Here is a 24,343-nt window from a genome sequence, read left to right on the forward strand (position 1 = left end):
ATACATTTTTGTATACTTAAACTTAAAGTACAAAAAACCTCCTCAGTCTTTAAAAAATGCTGCTTTATACGTTTAAACTCAATCAGATGTTGACTGAATTGAAGTCAGCTCAGAAATGTTTGAATGCAGTTCGTGCTAAGAATCGATAGTCGCTGCTATTCTGTGGAAGAAAAAGCAATACTTTCTTTGAATAACAACTTTTGTTCCATCTGTATATTACATAAACCTATTCTGTGACCTCATAAAATGCGTGTTATGAGTCATATGGACTGCCTTTTTATTCCTTTGAGATTTATATTGGCGTCTGTTTTTGTGACAGAACAGCTTGAACATTCTAAATAGCTCTTTTATGCAGGGTTATTGCGCGGCTCTCTGGAATACTTGATACTGATTGGTCAGTATAATGAGCTTAAAAAGAATGTTTTTTTGCAGCTTGTTCTCATTAATTCATTCATTTTATGTTCAGCTAAGTACCTTTATTAATCAGCGGTCGCCACCGCGGAATGAACCGCCAACTCATCCAGCATATGTTTTACACAGCGAATTCCCTTCTAGTCTCAACCCAACACTGGAAAACCTTGTTCAAACTACATATTTAAAATGAGATGAAACAACGCAATTCTTGAGAATTTTTTGGATTGTTTTATGTTCAATCAACTCTAAATTGTACAAACTATTAAGTTAACTTTTTTGTTTATTTGTTTTTGGAAGGACTCAAAGTGATTGTATGGAACCCAGCATTTTTTACAATGTGCCATTTAACAACTTAATAATAATAATAATAATAATAATAATAATAATAATAATAATAAAAACAGCCATCTATTTCTGTGAGCTTTACATTTAATTAAATAATTAGCAAATCTCAAATAGTGAAACCACATGAGCTGCAAGAGTGTGCTGCTTGAAGAAAATGAAATAGCTTAAGCATAATGCAAAAAAATAGTTGTAATCAAATACATTTAGTTTTTAGTTATATCAAATGGACAAAATGGGGAGTTAAATTTAGGATATTTATTAGTTATAAATACAGTACTGTATAGGAAAGAATTAGTTTGAACAAAGCAAAAATCATTTGATTGTAGCTTCTATAATGTTTTTCCTGCCACTTTATTCTTTTTATCCACCACCTATTTTGAAGCAGACCAACATGCCCATTTGGTTGAATAGCACTATTTTTATTTTGTTTTGTGGGAGTGTAAAAATCAGCATTCAGCATTCAGCATTGCATTTGGCTAAATAGCTCTTTTTTAATTTTTGGGTTTTAATATCGTTATAGGTAATGCATTTTATTGACCTTATTCTAAAATGCGGAAGTGCGCCTGTTTTCGCGATTGTCTTAGAACTTCCGTTTCAGTCGCCTATGGGAGAAATGACAAGGAAAAATAAACGGCAAAAAACGGTCAAACTACTTGCTTTACAAACAAATGTTTGCATGACTATACAGACCAAGTAGAATAATATAACAAGGACAGATCAGTTTGCAACAAACAGAGAAAAGAGCAGTTTTTAATGTCTAAAAATGAAGGGAAGTGAATGAGACCGGAAGTCTCGTGCCAAAAAGATTCAAATGGCAGCGCCCGCTCGTCTGCGGAGAATAAGGTCAATAGCAGAGCAGTTTATAGATTTGGCTAAAAAGTTTTTTTGTTGTTGTTTTCAGAAGCATTTGAATCCATATAGCATCCAGTTTTGCAGCAGAATAGCCTGGACATTTGGCTAAATAGCTCTTTTATACATCGTGGAGCTTTAAAATCTGCACATGTAGCCCATTTTGTAGAAAAGCAGTCTAAACATTTGGCTAAATAGTTCTCGTATGCATTGTGGAGCTTTAATACCTGTATACTTAAACCCTTTTGGGGAGGAGCATCCTGAACATTAGGCTAAATAGCTCTTTTGACTTTCACCACTTTTAGGGTGCTTTTTGGAGCTTTAAAATAACTCTTCCATGCTTTATTTTGAAGATGAATACTCTACATCACCACTTAATTTGTTGTTTACCTTTTCTATCCCCATTCATTTGTCTTACAGAGCAGCATGAACATTCAGCTAACAAGATGTTTATCTTATTATTGTTGTTTATTTATTTTTTTTGCTTTTCTACTTTATTGTTGTTGTTGCTTCTGAAGATTTATATTTTATATTAATATCTTTTTTTGTTTGTTTTTTTTTGTGGCAGAGCGGTCTGAGCAGTTATATAACTAGTTATTTTTGTGCTTTGCTGCTTTTATTGTGCTTTATATATTTTTGTAGCTTCAAAATTTGTATTGCAGTCCAATTTAGCGGTAGAACCACTTTTATGATGCATTCTGTAGCTTTTCCCCTTGTATAGCTGTCATTTCTGTAGTAGAGCAGCATAAACATTCAGCTAAGAGACATTTTTTAAGAGACTCTTTTATACTTTTTGATGCTTTTCAGAGCTTTATGCTTTGTGCTGCTGTCCATTCTTTAAATCAGAGCAGCATGAACGTTCAGCTAAATAGCTCTTTTGCTTTAAGCTTTTAAAATAATTCTCACTTTGTTGCAGAGCAGCTTGAATATTAAACTAAATAGCTCTTTTATGCTTCTCCACTTTTATTATGCTTTTAGTAGCTTTATTCGCACAGTTTTTTACAGAAAAAGTCTGAACAGTTCACCAAGCAGATTTTATGACACTTTTTGGAGCTTTATGCCTTTATATTACAATTCATTTTTTGGCTGAGCATCTTGAACAATTGGCTTTTTAAAGCTTTTCTACCTTTATGATATGCTTTTTAGAGTTTTACACTGTGTGCTACTATCTATTATTACAGCAGAACAGCCTAAATATCTTTCTAAATAGCTATTTTGTGCTTTTCCTTTTTCTTCACAGAATTTTTAAATCGGCATTGTGCAAGAGCAGCTTGAACATACGACTAAATATCTTTTTTATTTCTTCTCTACTTTATAATGCTTTTATAAAAAAAAACAAAAAAACATTATTGATTATAATATAGATTATGAACATCCAAAAAGCCTAACTAAAAGTTATATAGAATCTCTATAACTCAGGCTTTATAATGCATTTTGAAACTTTCCCCTTGCATTGCTCTTCATTTGAAGCAGCCTGAACATTTATTTAAATATCTCCTTTTGTGTTTCCAAGTCAAAAATAAGCAAATAAACATGTTTTTACCTAATTTGTACTCTTCTTCATTCATTTCTATTCAGCTTAGTCCCTTTATTAACCTGCCACCTACTATTCTTTACATAAAGCTTGATAAACATGATTTGATGTCCTAATAACCAGTAATCAGTAATCCGTTTTTGTGGCAGAGCAGCCTGGACATTTGGCTAAATGTTGCTTTAGACTTTTCTGCCTTTATAATGCGTTTTGAAACTTTTCCCTTGTAGTGTTGTTCATTTGAGCAGCCAGAACATTTATCTAAATAGCTCCTTTTGTATTTCTAAGTCAGAAAAAAGCAAATAAACATGTTTTTACCTAATTTGTACTATTCTTCTTTTATTCATAAATTTTTCTATTCGACCTATAGTTTCTCCCTAACCTGGGGCCGCCACAGCGGAATGAACTGCCTACCGTTCTTTACATAAAGTTTAATAAACATGATTTGAGGTCTCAATAACCAGTAATCAGTTTTTGTGGCAGAACACCTTGGACATTTGACTGAACATCATTTTAGGCTTTTCTGCCTTTATAATGCATTTTGTAATTTTCCCTAGTTTTGCTGTTCATTTGGAGCAGCCTGGACATTCATCTAAATAGCTCCTTTTGTGTTTCTTAGTCAGGAACAAGCAAATAAACATGTTTTTTACGGAATTTTTACTATTCTTAAAAGCTATTTTCTTTTTGGCTTGGTCTCTTTATTAATCTGTGGGTTGCCACAGCGGAATGAACCGCCTACTGTTCTTTACATTAAGTTTAATAAACATGATTTGAGGTCTCAATAACCAGTATTCCGTTTTGTGGCAGAGCAGCTCGGACATTTGGCTAAATATCGCTTTAGGCTTTTCTCCCCTTATAATCCATTTTGAAACTTTTCCCTATTTTGCTGTTCATTTGGAGCAGCCTGGACATTTATCGAAATAGCTCCGTTTGTGTTTCTTAGTCAGAAACAAGTAAATAAACATGTTTTTACCTAATTTGAACTCTTCTTTACATAAAGCTTAATAAACATGATTTGATGTCTCAACGTTCCCTTAATAACCAGTAACACACAGGTCGAGAGAGAGAGATTCAGCTCTTTCCGCGCTTCATTACAGTCCTGCAGTGAACTGGAGAGCAATGTAGATGATCTGCACTGTGAGGATGATTGAAAAAACTTCCACATTAATTTTCACAGAGCAGAGTTACATTAGCAATAACACAATCTCTTATGTGCAATTGTGCATAAATGATTCTGCGAGTATCATTTTTGTAACTCTTTTACATATACTGTATAACAAATATTATATAAGAAATGTTATTAAAAATAGAAAATAGAAATAAATTATTTTGTGCACACACTACATTTAAAATAAAAATTATACAAATATAAAAATACATACTGTACAGTACATACTGTATCTAAAATTTAAATGTTATATTTACACACACACATAATATTTATATTATTATTATTAGGCTTTACTAATGTTAATATAATTATTTTATGCAATGAATTTATACATAATGTGGAAGTCAGAATTATTAGAATTTTTTTTAATATATTTATATATTCCCCAAATGATGTTTGACTGAGCAAGGAAATTTTCACAGTATGTCTGATCATATTTTTTCTTCTAGTGAAAATCTTTTGTTTTATTTAAGCCAGAATAAAAGCAGATTTTAATTTAAAAAAAAACATTTTAAGGTCAAAATTATTAGCTCCTTTAAGCTTTATTTTTGATAGTCTACAGAACAAACCATCGTTATACAATAACTTAGCTAATAATAGCTAATTACCCGAACCTGCCCATAACCTAATTAACCTAGTTAAGCCTTTAAATGTCACTTTAAGCTGTATAGAAGTGTCTTGAAAAATAATTAAGAAAATTTTATTTACTGTCAATTATGGCAAAGAAAAAATATATCAATTATCAAAACTATTATGTTTAGAAATGTGCTGAAAAAAAAATAAATCTCTCCGTTAAACAGAAATTGGGGAAAAAAATAATAAGGAGGGCTAATAATTCTGACTTCAACTGTAACTCGGATCCTCTCTGATTCCCTGGCCATTAGAAGAATGTCAGGGTTTACACAAAAATCTGCATTATGATGTTTATTAAACCACAATGTTTAGTGTTCAATATTTTAACCGCTAAAACTGCTTAGTATGTCCTGTATATGGCCAATTTTCCCTCTCAAGCCTAAAGGGTTTGAAAGACCCACACCCTTCTGACAAAGTCCAGAATTTGGCCCCGGTATGAGCTCATTTGTTCCATTTTTGACAGTATGGCATTATAAGTTGTGAAAAAAACCAATAGAAGGCTTTAAGAAGAATAACCACACTTTAAAAACCCTGGTTGCCATACATTTTTAAGCTGAATCAAATTACGAGATTAACTTAGTTTAATAAGTTACAACGACCTAAAAACAGGACTAATTGATCATATATATATATATATATATATATATATATATATATATATATATATATATATATATATATATATATATATATATATATATATATATATATTACAGTGCAATAAAACAACTATTAAAAGATAAAAGTCTTTTATTATTTAAATTAACAAATGCTGACTAATTGCATATGCTACAGTTTTAACTTTAAAACAAGGTTTAAAAGATTGCCTTTTTTTGTTTTGTTTGTTTTTTATGATGGATAATAATAAATTAAAAAATTAAAAACATAAGTATTTTATAAAATAAGCATTTATTCATATTTCTAAAATTCTAATCTCTTTACATTATTACATTATATATGAAACTGTGATAACGTAGTTTCAATGCACATATATAAATAAACATATTTTTGTTAACAAAAAAAATGCACTAGCAAAAATGTATTAACTATTTTTGCTGCATCAAAAAGTGGGGCAATGCTAACCATCCCACAAACTAATCCAACACAAATTGGTGTTTAAAAAGTCACTAAAATGCAGTATTTGAACCTCATAATTTGAGGCAAACAACCACAAAAAGTCAATCCACAGGCTGGTTATGGGGACCTGCCTCTTCAGTATAAGGGGGGGGGGGTAAACAACGTTATCAAAGCCTCCGATTGGGCCATGATTTAAATAAACAATACACAAGACGCCCGTATCGAAACCGCAGAGAGATGTGTTTACACAAGCGCTTCACTTTCAGATTGAGGTCTGGACGGCGGCAAAACTTCCCGCAGTATACGTGAAGCGCCATTAGCGGCTTGTTAAGAGTTTGTTGTGCTTTTTGGGTGATATCTGCGAAGTCGCGGAGCATATGCTTTGCAGACTAAACGCCCACAAACACAGACTGAACGGCATCTCATTAAGGGTTTTTCAAGGTACTGTCGGCTGGTTCAGGTTTGTTCTTACCGTTTTTTTTTTATTCCTCTGATAGATCAGGACTGTCAGTCATCAGCTTGCAGGTCTCTTGACGGTTCGGGGTCCTGACGGTTGTTTGCGTTTTGGGGATGTTGAAGTTATTTCATAAACTATGAAGGTTATTTATGTATGTCTGTCTACTTGTTTAGTGAGGGTTTTGGAGTTCATGTGTGTTCCATGAGACAACTTTCCGGAATGTAGGCTACAATTTATTCGATCTGGTTAGACATCTGATCGACACCTAAAGTGACCAATTAGAATTGACTGATTAATTACCTGATTGATTGCGCCCTCAATCCTATTACAAACGTCATAAAGTAGGGCAGAACTGGACGGGATACTTAGATTATAAAAACTTTATTTAACCTCACCTCATTTATGCTGCGGTACTCCGGGGTGCTTTCACACCTGTAGATCAATTTCTTTGCTCAGAAACACGGAATAATATAGTTACAATGTTGCTTTTTTATCTTGGAGCTTTTCGCTTTCTATAGCAGTGTTTGTAAACTGAGTAAAATAGTTCAAACAAGTCACATCCGAGTAAACTCTCCTCACATTGGTCAGTTTCAGGGTTTATTTTTCAGTCAAGGATTCCAACTGAGCTTAGCGTTATTTTCATTTAAGATGATAATTTTTATTTTAAATTGTACCTAACTACATATGAAATATTTACATTTTAATGTCACATATACACAATTTATATATATATATATAAATCAGAGATGTTCATAATATGTGCGTATGCAGGCGCTCACAGGCTGTTTCACAGGCACACGCAAAGTTTGAAGGTAAACAAACAACGGCTTATCATAAGCATCTCATCGATGATTATTTACACAGTTAGCATTAAGAAGAACATATAAACGTGATCTGACTAACTTCTAGCAGCTAAATGTGTCTGGAAAAATATTCAAAGGCTTTTATTCTCATAAACCGCGCGGACGTAAATTCGTCTGACTGTTGTGATTGGCTAAAGCAGACGTCTCACGTCAGCACGTTCTAGACGTGCACGCGCTTATTCCGGCAATCTTCCTTCTGCATTCACACAGCGCAGCATTCCGGAAAATTGCCAGTAATGTTACAACTTCTCTTTCCGGAAAATAGCCAGAACGAATTTACCGGTATTTTCAAAAAGGACCTGTTCACACATACAAATAAAATTGCCGGTAATTTTCCGGAAAGGTCTGTATGTGTGAAAGGGGCTATACATACCAGTTGGTTTTGTTATCGATATTCCTGACACATTCAGTGATAGACGGCAATAACTCAAAAACCTATTACCCTAAAAAGATCTAAAGTGTGTTTCTTACAAAAAGACAAAGCTGGTTTCGTTTCACAGCTGTCTTTTTCTTTTTTTTCTTTTTTTGCTCGACATTACGACCACTGCTCTGTTTAAGCCCATCGCAATATGCATTTAGCCGGGAGAGCTCGAGCTGAGCGGAGCTCTCAGTAAGGGGCCGTCGAAAAAGTGCTTCTTTTTTTTTTTTTTTTTGCTATGTCCTGCGTGTTTTATTTTAAACACTAAACTAATTTTCACTTAAATGAGCAGTAAAAGTTACTAAAGTAGTCGAATGTTTTCTTTATAGATCTGTGCATTCTTAAATTAACACCTCTGTTATCAAACAAAACAATAAGAGATTCATTTGCTGCTCTTATAAATAACTATAGATGTTTTTTTTATCAATATGCAAATACAATTAAAAGTGAAATATATTTGATAGCTTTATTTAATTTCTGTATAGGCCATTGATTTTAATAGGCTAAATCTTTAATTTTATTGTCAATATGTTCTAATTTGAAGCTATTTGTTGTCCCATATTTTTTACATTCCAACGTTGACAGATTGCTAATCAATAAATAGCTATAGTGCTACTGTTAGTTTTAAAGTCAGCTAATGTTATGGAAGGGCATTGATGTTATGGAAAAAAGTAATAGTAATGTAACTACCCCCATCATTCATTCTTCAAGCAAATGTGTAAATGTTAAATTATTCTGCAATAACGTTAATTGCATTGGCATATTTATCTGACCTTTTCCCAGCTTGTAGTAGTCAATCTAAAAGCTATTTAGTTTCTTATGACGATACACTAGCAGTGGAATTTACTGTGATGTGACGTGGCGCCACCGGAAATCTTGCCTAGGGTGCCAAATTGGTTAGGGCCGGGCCTGTCAAAGCGCGATTGGGATGTTCAAATACAGTATGTCAAATGGACCGAGCTAAAGAGGCAAACACACCAGGTTTTGAAACAAACGTCTAGGTTTGAGAGCACCCTCATGCTGCGTTCACACCAGATACGGATGACGCGTCAAGTGCAAGTGATTTACATATTAAGTCAATGCAAAGGCGCTAAAAGACATCCTGTGGCATGAATGATGCGGTTCAAGTTGAGCGTTTCACACATATTGCAGGAATCACTCGTGTTGGACAGTTTTAACTTTAGCAGACATTCGCGCCACGTTAACCAATCAGGAGCTTTCTGTTGTAGGGGAGGGGTTATTTTGGCATTTATTATTTATTAAGCATTTATTTACGTGTAAATATCGTGATTTTTCTGCATGTGCCGCATCTGGTGTGAACGCAGCATTAATCACACGTGTGATCGATCAATATACAGAACGCATTTTGTACAAATGTAGAACAGCTCGTATATGTATAATAGAATATGTATAGTTCCACTTAGGTCTACATACAAACAAACATTTCACATTGTTTATTTTACCCCTTTTATATGGATATAGTAGTTAACACAGCAACATTCTGTATATAACTGTTTGTACAAAAGTAACAGACGGATAGGTCAGAAGTAACACAACAACACATGCCAGATTTACTGGCTTACTCTTGTTTATATTGACTATGACCTTGTTATTATGTTAGACAATTCACCCAAACATGAAAGCTTAGTCTTTAATTACCCTCAAGTGGTTATATACCTTTATGATGTTTCTTTAATGTGATGAACAAGAAACTTAGAAGAAAATTATAAAACTGTAACATATTGACTTCCATAGTAGGGGAAAAAACAAATACTATGGAAGACAATGGTTACAGGTTTTTATATTTCTTTAAAATATATATATATATATATATATATATATATATATATATATATATATATATATATATATATATTTTTTTTTTTTTTTTTTGTGCGCAATGGAATTAAGAAACTCAAACAGGTTTGGAACAAGTAAAAGGTGAGTAAGTGATGACAGTTTTTGTTTTTATTTCGTTTTGGGTAAACTATCACTTTACTTGCAAGCGTGTATCATTTTGATAAATAAATTAGCAAAAACAATTACAGTAAATTACTTTTTTTTTCATTTTAAACTTTAAGTAAATGTTTCAAAAGTAACCCAGCAATACAAATTGTTATTATTATTATTATTTTTTGTATTATTGGCTGTATGCACTGATTTTATAGACCTTTTTCTTGGCTGCAGCATGAAAAGCGCCATAGCTACCAGCATCTTTTGGTAGAATGTTTAGAACTTCAGTTTACAGCGTTTACAACTGGTAATTTGCACTCCGAAAATGGGTTTCAATAGCGTTTTGAGTGGATTAAGGAGTGTTTTTTGTGAAAAACAACTTTAAAAGGTGTAATCAAAGCCGTTGTAATCTGTCAGATCTGGTTCAAGCACGAGAGAAAAACGTTCTCCTAGTTCACGTTTCTGCCGTCAGAAATAGTGCACACACGCGTGCGCAATACTTCACTGCATTATAGCTTAGAAACTAAACAGGTAAGTCATGCAATTTACAAAAATTAACAATAAAACTCTGTTACTAATACTCTGCTGGCGAGAGGGGTCTGGATGCAGACCTGGTGCAGTGCAATCTGGGCTGCATCCAATGCTTTTTAATGGGCTCACCTAACCCCACCCCTATCCCTACCCCTCACAATGACATCACTCTATTTGATTGCATTGTGTCTGACATTGCATCGCTGAGTGATGCAATCTCAGTTTGCATCATAAAGGGCTGCAACCAGATACTATTGCTGCTGGCTGATGTGCATGTTCATTCTAATCGCCAGCTATTTATGTTTCATTTAGTGTGTTTACCACGGTTTGTGTTTTTCTGTCATATTAAAATGTCACTTTATTTTCACTTTGTCCCAGTTATTAAATCAAAGATGAAAAAAGTAGATAAAATAGATTAAAACTATCATTTTAAAGCTGTCTAAGTGTGACTATTTATACGCATCAGCTTCCGACCGGAAGTTCTTAGCATTCTCCCTTGGCATGCACACAAAGCATAATGGGTAATTTTGCATTCTAAGAAAAAGTTCTCTAAAACATCCTAATAGAAACACTGCAATATGGAAGTGAAACATATGGTATGGCTATTAAATGTGGGACTAAAGTAATAGCTATTTATACCCATTTACCTTTAAACTGAAAAACTCAGACTTAAAATGAACTAAAATGTTACAAAATAAAAAAAAACTGTAAATTGATCATTACTGTCACACACAAAAAAAGAAACACAACTTGTAATCAGGCAAAAAGGCACAGCTATATACTGTAGTGTTTTACCTTCTGCGCTTGAATACTGCTATCCAAATCTAACCACAAGACACAGTGACTACATTTACATGGACATCAGTAATCAAATTATTTGCCTTAATCTACATAAGGCAATAATATGATTAAGGTGTTTACATGAGTTGCTTTTTGAATGTTCCATTCATGATCCCGCTTTACATGTTATAGCACATAATTTGATTGACGTCATTGCATCACCACACTATCCACATTTCCTCCAGAGTTTCATGTAATTTTTAGTGTTTTATTTTTAATTTGTTGACTTGACTGCAATTTGGCTCTTTCATTTAGGAACATTTCATGCATCCCTTGTCACAAATGAGATATTGCATGTGAGTATGAACTGCTGGAAGAGTGTTGTTTTAATGGAATTTGATACCACACAGCGTATGAGAAAAAAATATATTTATGCATTTCGCAATGCAGGCGTGTGTGTATAAACTATCCTGTCGCAAAAGGCGGCACAAATCACGCCCAATGATAATAGTTTGATTAGGATGTTTTCAGCATACTCCTAATGCTTTTATCTGATTTCGATTTAGTTCGATTATGATCTTAATCGGGTTAAATGAATGAAAAATCATTGTGTGCATGGTAGACTCTTATTCTGAGTATTGTATTAAAATTGGATTATTGGTGTCCATGTAAATGTACTCACTGATAAAATCAAGTGATACAGTATTTGGCAGCTTTGTTGCATCCCAAATGTGTTGCTTTTATCCCATTTGAGACTTTCATCAAAAATCATAAAACCAGCTGATGACCAGTTTAAACTGGCAAATGTGACCAGCAAGAACAAGATGAAAATTATCCTTTAAGATGGCTTTTCATCCTACTTTTCTGTCAGTTTGGACTTTTGCAGTAAGGCTGACTTTATAGAGTTCCGCTAGTGAATAAAAAAAAATTGTGTTTAAGTCTTTCATTCCAAATGGGATCAAAATAGTGAATTCAGTCAGTGTGTGTCAGGCATGAATTGTGTTTCTTTTTTATGTAATTGATGACTTGTGAAAATGATTGTTATTTATGTCGTATTTAATTATTAATTTGTTGTGTTGGTTGAGCCAAAGACAATTTTCCACTCAGGTGGACAATAAAGTAAAACAAACAAACAAGCCTCAACCAGCTCAAACCAGCAACCATGGTTCATTTGAGTTTTTTTTTTTTCGACAGGGGAAACCATTTTCTCTCAAAACATACTAGAAAATGTCACAAATTATTAGGAAACTGTAAGCAATATATTGAATTAAACAGTATCTTTAAGAAGACTGACTGAAATAATATTTTCGTTTTGTATGCCCCATTGCATAAAAAGTGGGAGAGTCTTCCAGTTGTGCAACGTGACAATCATTTCAGATTTAGAAATCCAAACCTGCTAATGATGTGTGAACACGACTTCAACAAACTGTTTGGTGTCTTTTGGGAGGCAGTAGAAACTGTTCCAGTGTGATTTACACTGACATTGACGCCGATTTACTTTTAGGCTCTTTTTTTGTGTTCAAAACATTCACATTCAAGCCACTGAATTAGTTTAGACTGGTGATATGTTCAACTGCGAACAACATGTCCCTGAGCGCCATAACGACATCTCGAATAAAGGTTTGCAACTTTACAAGGTATGCAGTGATCTGAAAAACACTAAGCCTAATTAGCACACGACATACCGTTGGTATACTACAGTATTTACAGTGGAGCTGCACAGAAACGCAGGTGGATTGTATTTGCAAATATTATAGTGAAGAGTATACCACATGGAAAAAATTAATCAAAAGGTTTGCAAAGCCTTGATAATAATTATAAACACACACTGTAAAATGCTTAGAAACTTTGTACAATATATAATAATATAATATAATATGATATAATATAATATAATATAATTTTAAGAGTTAACACTTAGAGGATGATTTATAATAAGCTTGTTTGGCATGCAAGGGATCCTCGAGCACAGAGCTCATCTTCCAGATGAAGATGGTTGTGGAATGAATACTGTAGTTTATTTATAGTGACTTAGGAATATACTCAGATTGGAGGATCATGTTTTAGCTAATGCAGGACCGGTTGTGGTCAATCATAAGCATGTGATCATCTCGAAATTAGTTCATAAATAACTTATTTAATATAATAACTACGCATAATATAATAACCTATATATTATAAAAAATGTATAATGTAAAAATATATTTAGATTTCTACAATTTCATGATTTTGTTTAAATATTTTAATTTTTTTAATTTTGCATGAAATGTCCTCATGTTAAATATGAAAGACAGAAATATTTAAATTTGCATTTCAGCTGGTTATTTATAATATAATATGAATTCTAAAATTAATTTTAAACGCACAAACAAAAATGCAAGTATATTTTTACCACAAAAAAATATATTTAAGTTGTTTTTAAGAACTTATGTGTCAAAAAGATATATTTATCCATCAGGTTTCATATCTATCAGCGTGTTAATATATATATATATATATATATATATATATATATATATATATATATATATATATATATATATATATATATATATGGTTGGTTCTGTAGGGAAAATAATATATATTTAAAAAAATATATATAGCTTAAGAGGCCTAATAACTTTGACCTTAAAAGGGTGTTTAAAAATTAAAAACTGCTTTTATTCTAGTCGAAATAAAACAAATAAGACTTTCTCCAGAAGAAAAAAATATTGTCAGACATACTGTGAAAATGTCTTTGCTCTGTTAAAAATTGTTAGATAAATATTTAAAAACGAAAAAGAAATTCAAATGGGGGCTTATAATTCTGACTTCAACTGTATATATATATATATATATATATATATATATATATATATATATATATATATGTATATATATATATATATATATATATATATATATATATATATATATATATATATTTATATATATGTATATATATAATGTAATATATATATATGAATATATATATATATATATATATATATATATATATATATATATATATATATATATATATATATATATATATATAACTTAGTACTTTAGTGAACAATCTTGTCATGTTGCGATAAAATGGTGATAACTTGCATTTTTTTCATGCTGTATGCATTAGTAAATGGCATGCTGCCAGTTTTAGGGAAACTTGGACCACTGATGCTCACAATCTGCTTCTATAAAAAAAGACAGTTGTTTGTTGATATAAGTTTTGCATCATTAGAAAATAAAACAAACTTGTTTATATACTGCATATCTTGTTATTTCACTGTTTCCAGCATCCTACATGCACCGATCCAAACCTTCAGGGGGCCCTGAAGACGAACTCAATCTTGATTACTTATCTTTTGATTAACGCTTCGGAATGTTCTATGGAATTTGCTGCTTATTAAAAAAACAAGACGTTCCTCGCATCTCACAGAACAACTAAGAATCTTTCCTCTTTTTTCTTCATCGTCGTCTTCTCATTTTTTTTCTCCCCAACCCACGCATCTATCAGAATAGATTTTCTGGCATTTATTATGCGCCTTAAAATACCCAATGGCGCTGTCGTGATAAACACTCACCGGCGGTGAAAATCAGCCAAATGTATGTGAGTTAAAGGCCATTTAGGGCCAGGATGGGAGTTTGTAGGTGGATAAAGGTTTGTCTTGAACTTCTAAGGTCAGGCCTTCACATCGGCTATGGATCCGCCTCTTGTTTGGGGCCGAAATTACAGCTGACACATGTGCTGACAAGATCGAGGCAATTATTGAGTTAGACAATGATCTACTGTACAGTGCAAGCGCTGCGGTTTTCTTTCCTAGACAAGGAGAGAGAGATGTTTGAGCACTACAAGGCCAGAAGAGATACCCTGCCTGTCCGTGAACTAGCCGGCCTTTTGTTTTTGTTCTATATTTTAAACTATTTAAACGTGTTTATAATCGAATGTGTGGGGTGGTAAACAAGAAAATATTGATCGGCAAGAAAACAAAAAGACACTTGGAATGATAAGTATATTAGTGTTTTGTTATCTGTTGCTTTAAATGCTTGATTCTGATTGGCTGTAAATGTTTTAACAGGAGTTCCATGATCCTGTATGGGGTTTTCTAAGTAACCCAACTGTTAAACAGGACGACAAATTGCATCAAAAGATGTTAGCAATATGTCGAATTAGCAATGTGCTTATATATGCTGTTATATATGATGTTAAGGGATAGATATAATAGATAGCAAGATGCAAAATCATACTTGAAAATGTGCTTGAAAATAATGTAGTAAAACAGGCAAACAGCATGCTAGCAACAAGAACGCAAATGCTAGTCATGTGTTAAAACTACTTTTATAACAAGAAGGGTAGCTTCAATCTTTTAAAACTTCTTCAACCCAACCTGATCTCACAAGGAAACATAAGTATTTTACGCCTTGTCAGTTTAGTTGCTAATTCGTACAAGTTCATACAAGTTTAGTCGAATGAAAATGTACGATTTTAAAAAGGAGGTGTGGCACCTAATATTCCAGTGTCTTCTACAATCTGATCTGCAACTAGCAAAGCCTAAAAGGAAGTGTTGATAGGACATGTTAACTAGAAAGATGCTAGCCACAACTTAATTCATGATAGCAATGTGGTAACCCTGCTGAAAAATCTAGCTTAAACCAGCCTAGGATGGTTGGCTGGTTTTAGCTGGTCGACCAGCCTGGTTTTTGAGGGGTTTTGGCCACTTCCAGGCTGATTTCCAGTGACCAGCTAAACCCATCTAAAACCAGCTTGACCATCCTGATTTAAGCTGGACATAGTTGTTTTTGGCTGGGCTCCCTGCCTGCCAAGGCTGGTCAAGCTGGTTTAAGATGGTCATCTCCCAGCCTGTCCAGCTAAAGCCAGGCTGGAAATAGCTGGAAACCAACCTGGAAATGGCCAAAACCCCTGCTGGTTTAAGCTGAATTTTTCAGCGGGGAACAGACTGTTAAATATAGCTTTAAAAACTTCAACTACTTCAGCGTGAACACAAACTTGATCTAGTTAAGTTTAATAATACTTTAAAAATGCTAAATAATGTTTAGTGTATTGTCAACAACAATAAAATACAGAAAATAAAAATGGTTTCAAACTTTTGACTTCAGTTGAATTATGAACATTATGATTGTACGATTTTTAAAAGGAGACGTGGCACCCAACCCCACCCCTAAACCCAACCATCATTGGGGATGAGCAAATCATACCAAATTGTATGAATGAGATCTTACAAATTGACATAAATTAGCCACTAAAAAAGTTATGAACTGCTGTGAAATCATGTTGGTAAAATCACTATTGCTATACTAGAAAATCAAGACTTTAACTTCAAGGATTTCTGATTTGGTTTCTAAAACCAACATAATGCACCGTTATTATTGCTCTTGTTCTGTCACAGTATGCTAAGTAAAATATGCTAGCAGCAACTTGCTAAATCTTACAATCTGCTGAAACAAGCTATCTTTGATTTAAAACACCAGATTATTTAAAAAATGCTAATAACATGCTAAATAACATGCCAAAACATGCTAAAACATTTTAGCTTGTGTTTAGATGCTAACAATGTATTAAAATGACTAAACTGAGCAACACGATAGCAAATGCTAGCCATGTGTTAAAAACTACTATTACTACTAGAAGGTTAACTTTAAACTTTTAAATGTTCTGGTCAGGCTTTATTAAGCCAATTCAAACCTTTTTCAACTTAGCCTTATTAATATTTTTCAAAAGACAAGGAAGTGTGTATTAAATATTGCAAGCGTGTCTTGTTTAAAGTTGTAAAATTTAAGTCACTCTGACAATCTGTACAGCGTCACTAGAAATGGCTAATTTGTGTTTATATGCTCAACAAAAGATGCTAAAAATATGTGAAATCATACAAACAATGTGTCAAAACATGCTCGCAGCATTCAAAGACATGCTAAAAGTATGTTAGCATTTTGTAATTGCTAGCACTGTGTTAAAATTACCATCACTTCAAACTGAACACTTTCAACTTGAAACGACTTTCTAAGGGCAACATCAGGTTTTATCTAGCTAAGCTTAGTGATATTTAAAAACAATGAAGAACACTCTTCCTGTGTGTTTATATTCAGATCAAATATGCAAATGAAAAGTCAACATACTTTGGCTTTTAAATCAACATTTCACTTGTGAATCCAACTTAATATTTAAAGCATAAAAGGTAGCGTTGAAAGGACATGTTAACTAGAAAGATGCTAGCCACAACTTGATTCATGCTAGCAATGTACTCAAACATGCTAACAAGGAGGAAAAACATACCAGCAATGCTCACATATGCTAACAGCATGTTAACAGACTGTTTAATATGCTAGCAAAGCTTTAAAAAACTTCCTCAACTACTTAATAATACTTAAAAAATGCTAAATAATGTTTAGTGTATTGTCAGCAAAAACAAAATACACAGAATAAAAATAGTTTCAAACTTTTGACTTCAGCTGTTAACTGTTAAACTATGAACATCCAATCTATCACTAAAGAAGCCTTAAAAAGGAGTCAAAGTTTTTAATATGCTAAGGAAACATGCTAAATCAAGCATTCAAAATGTTATAACATGCACATAAATGTTGTAAATCATGGTAGCAACGTGCTATTTACATGTTTGCTACCACAATTTCTTAAGCCAGCCTCAGATATTTATCAAGTTAGTTAAGATAAAGCAACAACAATAGTTTACTGTATATTGGTTTTGATATAAAATAGTGTGAACTCAATATAATTGTGTCATAAATACCTCAATTTTAACATGAGTAATGTATTTTATGCACAATGTATTTTATGACTGAATTTCACTTGATGTTGAATGTCACTTTCAGATCCTGAAGCGCCAACCTCGACTCTGTGACCTCCTTATTTTAACGATTTAAGCGCAGAATAAGGTCCCGGCAGATTTTTCTAAAGTCTGGACCTTCCAGATCAGGTAATTAAAAGGAGTAATTGACTTTTTTTCAGCTGAACGCTGTCAGGCATGTTCGATCAAAGCAGAGAGAGGAAATCTAGGCCACCAACCACGGGCTCTCTCAAAGACACTTTCCCCTCATTAGATTTAATAGACTGCAACGTTTCCACCTCGCAAGAATCCATATCTCCAAATCAACACTGTAAATAAAGTATACAGAGGCGTTGTTATTTTCGACACCCGTTTCCAGGCCCCGTTCCAGTTCCGCATTTCATTAGGAGACTCTCTTCTATCTTTCTGCAATCTGTTGTATGAAGAGTTTGTTAATTATAATTTGTGCAACCTAATGGGTTATGAGAACGCCACGGTTAGTGCGGTTATTAATATCAGCGCTTAACCACAGATGGTTTCGTGCCTGCAAAGTCCCGCTGCCTTCTGTTGGATCTCTAATCTATAATTATTATCTAACACTAATATTTATTTGGCTGGAAAGGCGCTACTAATTATGCCGCAAACGTGAAGCCATTTCAAGTCAAGGATGAGGCCGTTTGGAGTTTATCGATGACCACAGAATGTGACGACGGGTCGTTCGAAGTTCATATTGAAATGTAAAGATTTTTTGTTAAGTTACGATTTCGATGAACACTTTGATTTGTTTTGAACAAATTTTGCATCAAAAGTCAACTACATAAATCACAAATAAATACAGTAAATAAAAAGTTGCTATGTTTTCAGACATGTTTGTGTTAATTTTTAGACAAAACAATAGCAATGTCTTAACTCTTCTTCGTTAACGTTCGTTATTGTGGCCAATTAACATTTTCTGAAAAAAATAAAAGCTCTATGACAAAATCTGTATTTGAAATTTGGAAAAAAACTATATACTATAACTATAACAAATATTAAATGTTTACTATATATTTAAATTTACAGAAGACAATTTATGTAAGAGTGTAATGCAAATATCATAAAAAAACGTATCCCTTAGAATAAGAATTAATATCGCGCAACACCAAATACGAATATTTTCCTTTATTAGCTTCATATCAAGCTGCTATTATACAAACACAATCTTACGTAATTCGTGACTTTGTATTTTTGTGGCTAGTTCGTATTAAAGTGTACATTCTTATTGATCGATTTTAATCCATTTTGCTTATCACCCCGATGACGTTTGTTTTTTTATTTATTTATTTATTTTTTAGGCTAAACCAAACCAATCTCCGTTTTAAAAAAAAAATCTAACAAATGTAACTGTATATGAATTAGCCGTTTTTCTGACAATATGTAAAATAGTTATGTTTCCTCATGAGATTGGTTTGGTTATATCCATTTGTCAGCAAGACATTCTCACTTTATAAAATATAACAGAAATTCTGTATTATCACTTAAAATTGCGTATGTTTTATTAGCAGGTCCAAAAAACTGTTGAATTTTTACGAGAAACCATGAATGATGACGGAACATTATTTTCTCTGAAATTATTTGAAACATTAAAGTAGCTCCTTTACTTGCATTTAACATTCTTTCTATATACATAAAATTTAGACACTAAAGTGGGGCATTTAGTTTTTGATCCATACATAATTTCAACATTTAATTTTTTTTAATGATGCATGCTCTGGCATTAAATTGGCCTTGATTCCTACCTGCCAAATTTCCATTTATGTACTTATTTATTTCAAATCGATGTAGCTCATATGCAAATAAGCCATGACGGATTTGCATATTCATATCGGACAACCCCAATCTTCCTCAGAGAGTGATGCAAATCTCAGTTCTACAGAGCTATATATGACTCATATTCACAATAGTCTGCGCCAACAGTCACATTGCCAGGCATATTATTACTTCTTTTGGCTGTTTTGCCAGCTTTTCAAACCATTTAAAAATCGACCCATCAAAAACAAAATCAACCAAAAGTCACTAAAATATGCAGTCAGTTAAAAATGCGTAAAAAAATGGCTGTTCAAATTATAATTTTCAGTTCTTCACAAGCCATTAATCCCTACAGCTAAACTTTTTTTTACTATTATTATTTCTGAAGAATGTCCTCCTACGAATTACATAAATCTTCATAAGAGCCACTGATGGTATGTTTAAGGCCCTTGAACAAGCTCTGTGACTCATTTAGATGTCAACGGCGTTGATCTGCACAGGAAAACAGCGCCTCCTAGCGGTCACTTTTCACTCTAAAACGAGATCCGCAGAAGTCTGTCCTTACATTTTAGAGATCAATAAATGATTGATTTATTGAATTACTTATTTATAAGCCCCTGTGTATTTAATTATCGCATTACATGCTCATAAATCGTCTTTAGAAAGTCTAGTAAGCAGAAACCAAAAGAGAGAAAGAAGTGTTGCTTTCTCTCTCTCCCCCCAAATGCCCTCATTAGTTCAGTGGCAGCACTTTAAATATGCATTTAATTACACACATAGATGCATACAGAAATTCGTATTGTACCAAAGCATTTAAATGTATGCTTAAACAGTTTAAAAAACGCTTGGTGAATTAAAATGTTGTATGCAATTATTGTTGCTTTTAATATTCCTAATTAACAACAAAGTCACTGTTGCAGTAACTAAATGAGCCAGGATTTGGACGTGAAATTATCTATCTATCTATCTATCTATCTATCTATCTATCTATCTATCTATCTATCTATCTATCTATCTATCTATCTATCTATCTATCATATTATTTATGCTAAAAATAAATAATAATTCAATCTAACTAATATTAGCCTATACAAAGTTAATACATTTGTACTTGCACTTCCTAATATACATAAATATATAGACTGTTACAAATATTGTAAAGCATGCACATACATTTTATGTAAATATTCTATATAATATACAAGATAATGTAGTTGACAGTTAAATTTGACAATTTTTAACTATACAAAAATATTAAAAGTAAATACTACATAAATAAAAAATATATCTAACAAAAACTAGCATATATTAATTAAACAATTAAATGTGATCACTGTTTAAATGATATTAAACTCATACAAACGCAACAATATGCATAAAACATACACACAATATGAAACTGAAGAAAAAAAAAACGATTGTTTTAATACGGTGCTTGGTCAAATATGGACAAACGCAGATTGAGTTGGGTTAAAAAGTGACATTTGAATTTGCATGAAAAACTTAACCCAATGTTGGATCAAATATGGAAAACCCCAACGTGGGGTTAACATAACCCAGCATGTTTGCAGTGTGTTTCATCAACAATCAATAAATAATTATTAGATTTTATATTCATTTTTTAAAACAATTAAACGCTTCATTAAAGGTCACAATTAATGAATGTAAATACACTCACAGTTATTGGCTGCCAGCGTGGTGCGTAGCGCGCAGAAGAGCGCGAGCGCGTGGAGACTCAGCGCGTCCATCATCACCAACATCATCATTAATTTTCTCCAAAAGCACAATATACGCTTTTATCCAAGTTGCACTGTATTCCCAGCCAGCGTTAAAATAGCTCCAGGAAAAAACAACAACAACAGGACAGTTCGGGATCGGGTCCAGCGGCTCTTCGGCTAGTCTGTCCAGAGATGAATCGAATCAGACACTCCCCCCATAGTTGCTCTTAAAGACATACGGTGGGCTCTTTCCGCAAGACTTGACTTTTATTTTTATTTTTTACATTTGTTTGTCAGGGTAGTCTTCAGATTCAAGTCATGTTATTCCGAACTGCGCGGGTCCAGCTGGAGTCAGTGAGGTAAAAGCACGCGAAGACTCTGCGTGGAGAAGCTGGAAGCCGAATGATACGATCTGTGGGAAGCAGTTGAGTTTACACAGTGAGAGAGAGAGAGAGAGAGAGAGAGGGGGGTTCAGCACCACACATGTGGACAGCAGCGCTCACTGGCGCGCGCTCCCGCTCGCGGTCCCGCGCTCTAACATTTTAATCGACTGGAGCTGTCGTCTGTTTTAAATCTTCATATGTTTCCATAATCGTCTGCCAGTATGTTGAATAGATTCAGTAACAGCACTGCAGGCGATTAGGGCACAATATTTAACTAGTTATCGACAAGAATGACAAACGTCTGGTTTTCTAAAAGCTTGCGTTTTAGGTTTAACACACGTCATAAAACGTGTTTTATACATCACTTTTTTGGAAGGACACTATATAGGCTACACTGTATAACTGAAGGGTAACTATATAGTGTCAATCCTATCTCCTCAACTTTTCTAATTTAGGATGTAATGTAATTTTCTCAGTATTGGGTTGTGGCTATAAGGGCATTCGCTGTGTAAAACATGCGCTGGAAAAGTTGGTGGTTCATTCCTCTGTGGTGATCCCTGAAAAATAAGTAACTAAGCTGAAGGAAAATCAATGAATGTAATGCCTGCTTTGAAATGAAAATAAATGCTATACAAATAATCTTGAATTTAATTAATTGAAACGTTTAGTTTAAAAAGTTTGCAACAGAGTTGTTTTATTAAACATAGGCTAATTTGCATACATTTCAAAGCACAGAATTCTGAATATTGGATAAAGTCAGGCTCCAAATTATTATTTTTTCGACATGTTAGTCAAAGGTTTTTAAAGAGAGGATTTTGATAATATCTTTTTATTATAATTCAGAAAATTATACTTTCATAAAGGCAGGAACATCTTTCAGAATACATATATATGATTAAAACAGAGCAAAGCATTTGGAAAAAAACTGCCTTTAAAAATATGTATTATAATCCAAGACTGTAGACACAAATTGATTACTTGTGACATAAGAAACATTTAAGATGTCATTTGGATGTTTTTCCTTTTTATATTAGACTGAAAATAAATCTCCAAAAAGAGACCCAAATTTATAGGTGCCTGAAAAATATTTATTTATTTATTATCTTTTATTTATTTATTTATTTATTTATTTATTTATTTATTTATTTATTTATTTATTTATTTAAGTTATTTATTTATTTATTTATTTATTTAATTAATTAATTTATTTATTTAATTAATTTATTATTTATTTATTTATTTATTTAATGTATTTATATATTTAATGTATTTATTTATTTATTTAATGTATTTATTTATTTTTTTTATTTTTTTAATGTATTTATTTATTTATTTATTTATTTATTTAATGTATTTATTTATTTAATGTATTTATTTATTTAATGCATTAATTATTTATTTATTTATTTATTTATTTATTTATTTATTTATTTATTTATTTATGTATTTATTGTTTTATTATTGTTTTATTTTTTGCTTGCAGTTTCTTTCACTTTAATCTAAATCTAGCCCCTAACCTGTGAAAATTAATATCAAGTACAGGGAGTGTTTAATAACCTGCGGCTCACAGCTCTTGTTTGTTTCTCTTCAAATTCATTTGGGAGACTCAAAAACATAGACAAACAAGTCAAGCTGTGTTACATTAAGAATGCAGTCTTATAAAGCAAATATAAGCGTAGCATAACAAGTTCAAAAAGAGACGTCAATTAATATTGTATTGGACTTTAGCTGGAATTTGCTCTCAAATACTAATTTAATACCAATGTTAAACATAGGAAGTTCATGAAGATACAGAAAAATGCTAACGCGTGCACACATAAAATATTTATCCTATATGTGAAGATTTCAGATTTATCCTTCATTCATTCATTTACTTTTCGGCTTAGTTCCTTTATTAATCTGGGGTCGCCACAGCGGAATGAACTGCCAACTGCAAAAATGTTTTACGCAGCGGATGCCCTTCCAGCTGCAACCCATCACTGAGAAAAGTTCAGATGCAAAAAATACTCTACATGCCATTTGAAATTTTCTTCAAAACTGAAGAGTTTTTATCGTGTTCCTGTGTGTAGGTTCAACACATTCACTTTCATGTTGAAGAATACGGCCCTTTCATTGTCTTTAAAATGAAATAACTCAACACAAACATATAAGAGTCTGAGAAAAATGCTTATTTTCAATGGAAACTTCAGATGGCACTTAGAGGCTTTTGCATCTAAACTCTTCATTTGTAGAATTGTATAAATGTACTTTCATTTTGTGGCTTTGAGATTTTATCAGACTTTTTTTTTTAAGAAAAAAAAAAGGAAAACAACAGAAATGTGTGTGTTTGTGTATACAGTGTATGAGTGTGTGTGAATCAGTGCGTGTGGATGTTTCCCAGAGATGGGTTGTGGCTGGAAGGGCATCTGCTGCGTAAAAACATGCTGAATAACTTGGCAGTTCATTCCGCTGTGGCCACCCCGGATTAATAAAAAGACTGAGCCGAAAAGAAAATGATTGAATAAATGAAAACGCAGCAAAACCCTTTTCTTTTCTTCTATTTTTTTAATGTACTGTCAACTGTTAGTGGTTTATTATGTTTAACAATATGTTAAGCACCAATTAGTCACAGAATCAACTGGTCCATATAATTTTTAAGCATTTTGACTCA

At 32.7% G+C, this 24,343-nt stretch overlaps 1 protein-coding gene across 5 annotated transcripts in view; it reads right to left on the bottom strand.

Moving 5' to 3' along the window:
* The window catches only part of cntnap5b (contactin associated protein family member 5b), a 172,237-nt gene that overhangs the window by 110,230 nt on the left and 37,664 nt on the right, over positions 1-24,343 (bottom strand). For 2 of the 5 annotated variants that reach the window (XM_087304085.1, XM_087304084.1), the window contains one exon: positions 21,271-21,722. In XM_087304085.1, the coding sequence (XP_087160211.1) occupies positions 21,271-21,358 (88 nt within the window). In that variant the 5' untranslated portion in view covers positions 21,359-21,722. Of the gene's footprint in view, positions 1-6,492; positions 6,754-21,270; positions 21,723-24,343 lie in introns of those variants that run through there. The other 3 variants (XM_087304087.1, XM_087304088.1, XM_087304089.1) reach the window with 3 other exon arrangements.

Source organism: Danio rerio, chromosome 22 (assembly GCF_052040795.2).
Source record: "Danio rerio strain M-AB ecotype USA chromosome 22, GRCz13ab, whole genome shotgun sequence".
NCBI classification, from domain to species: Eukaryota; Metazoa; Chordata; class Actinopteri; order Cypriniformes; family Danionidae; genus Danio; species Danio rerio.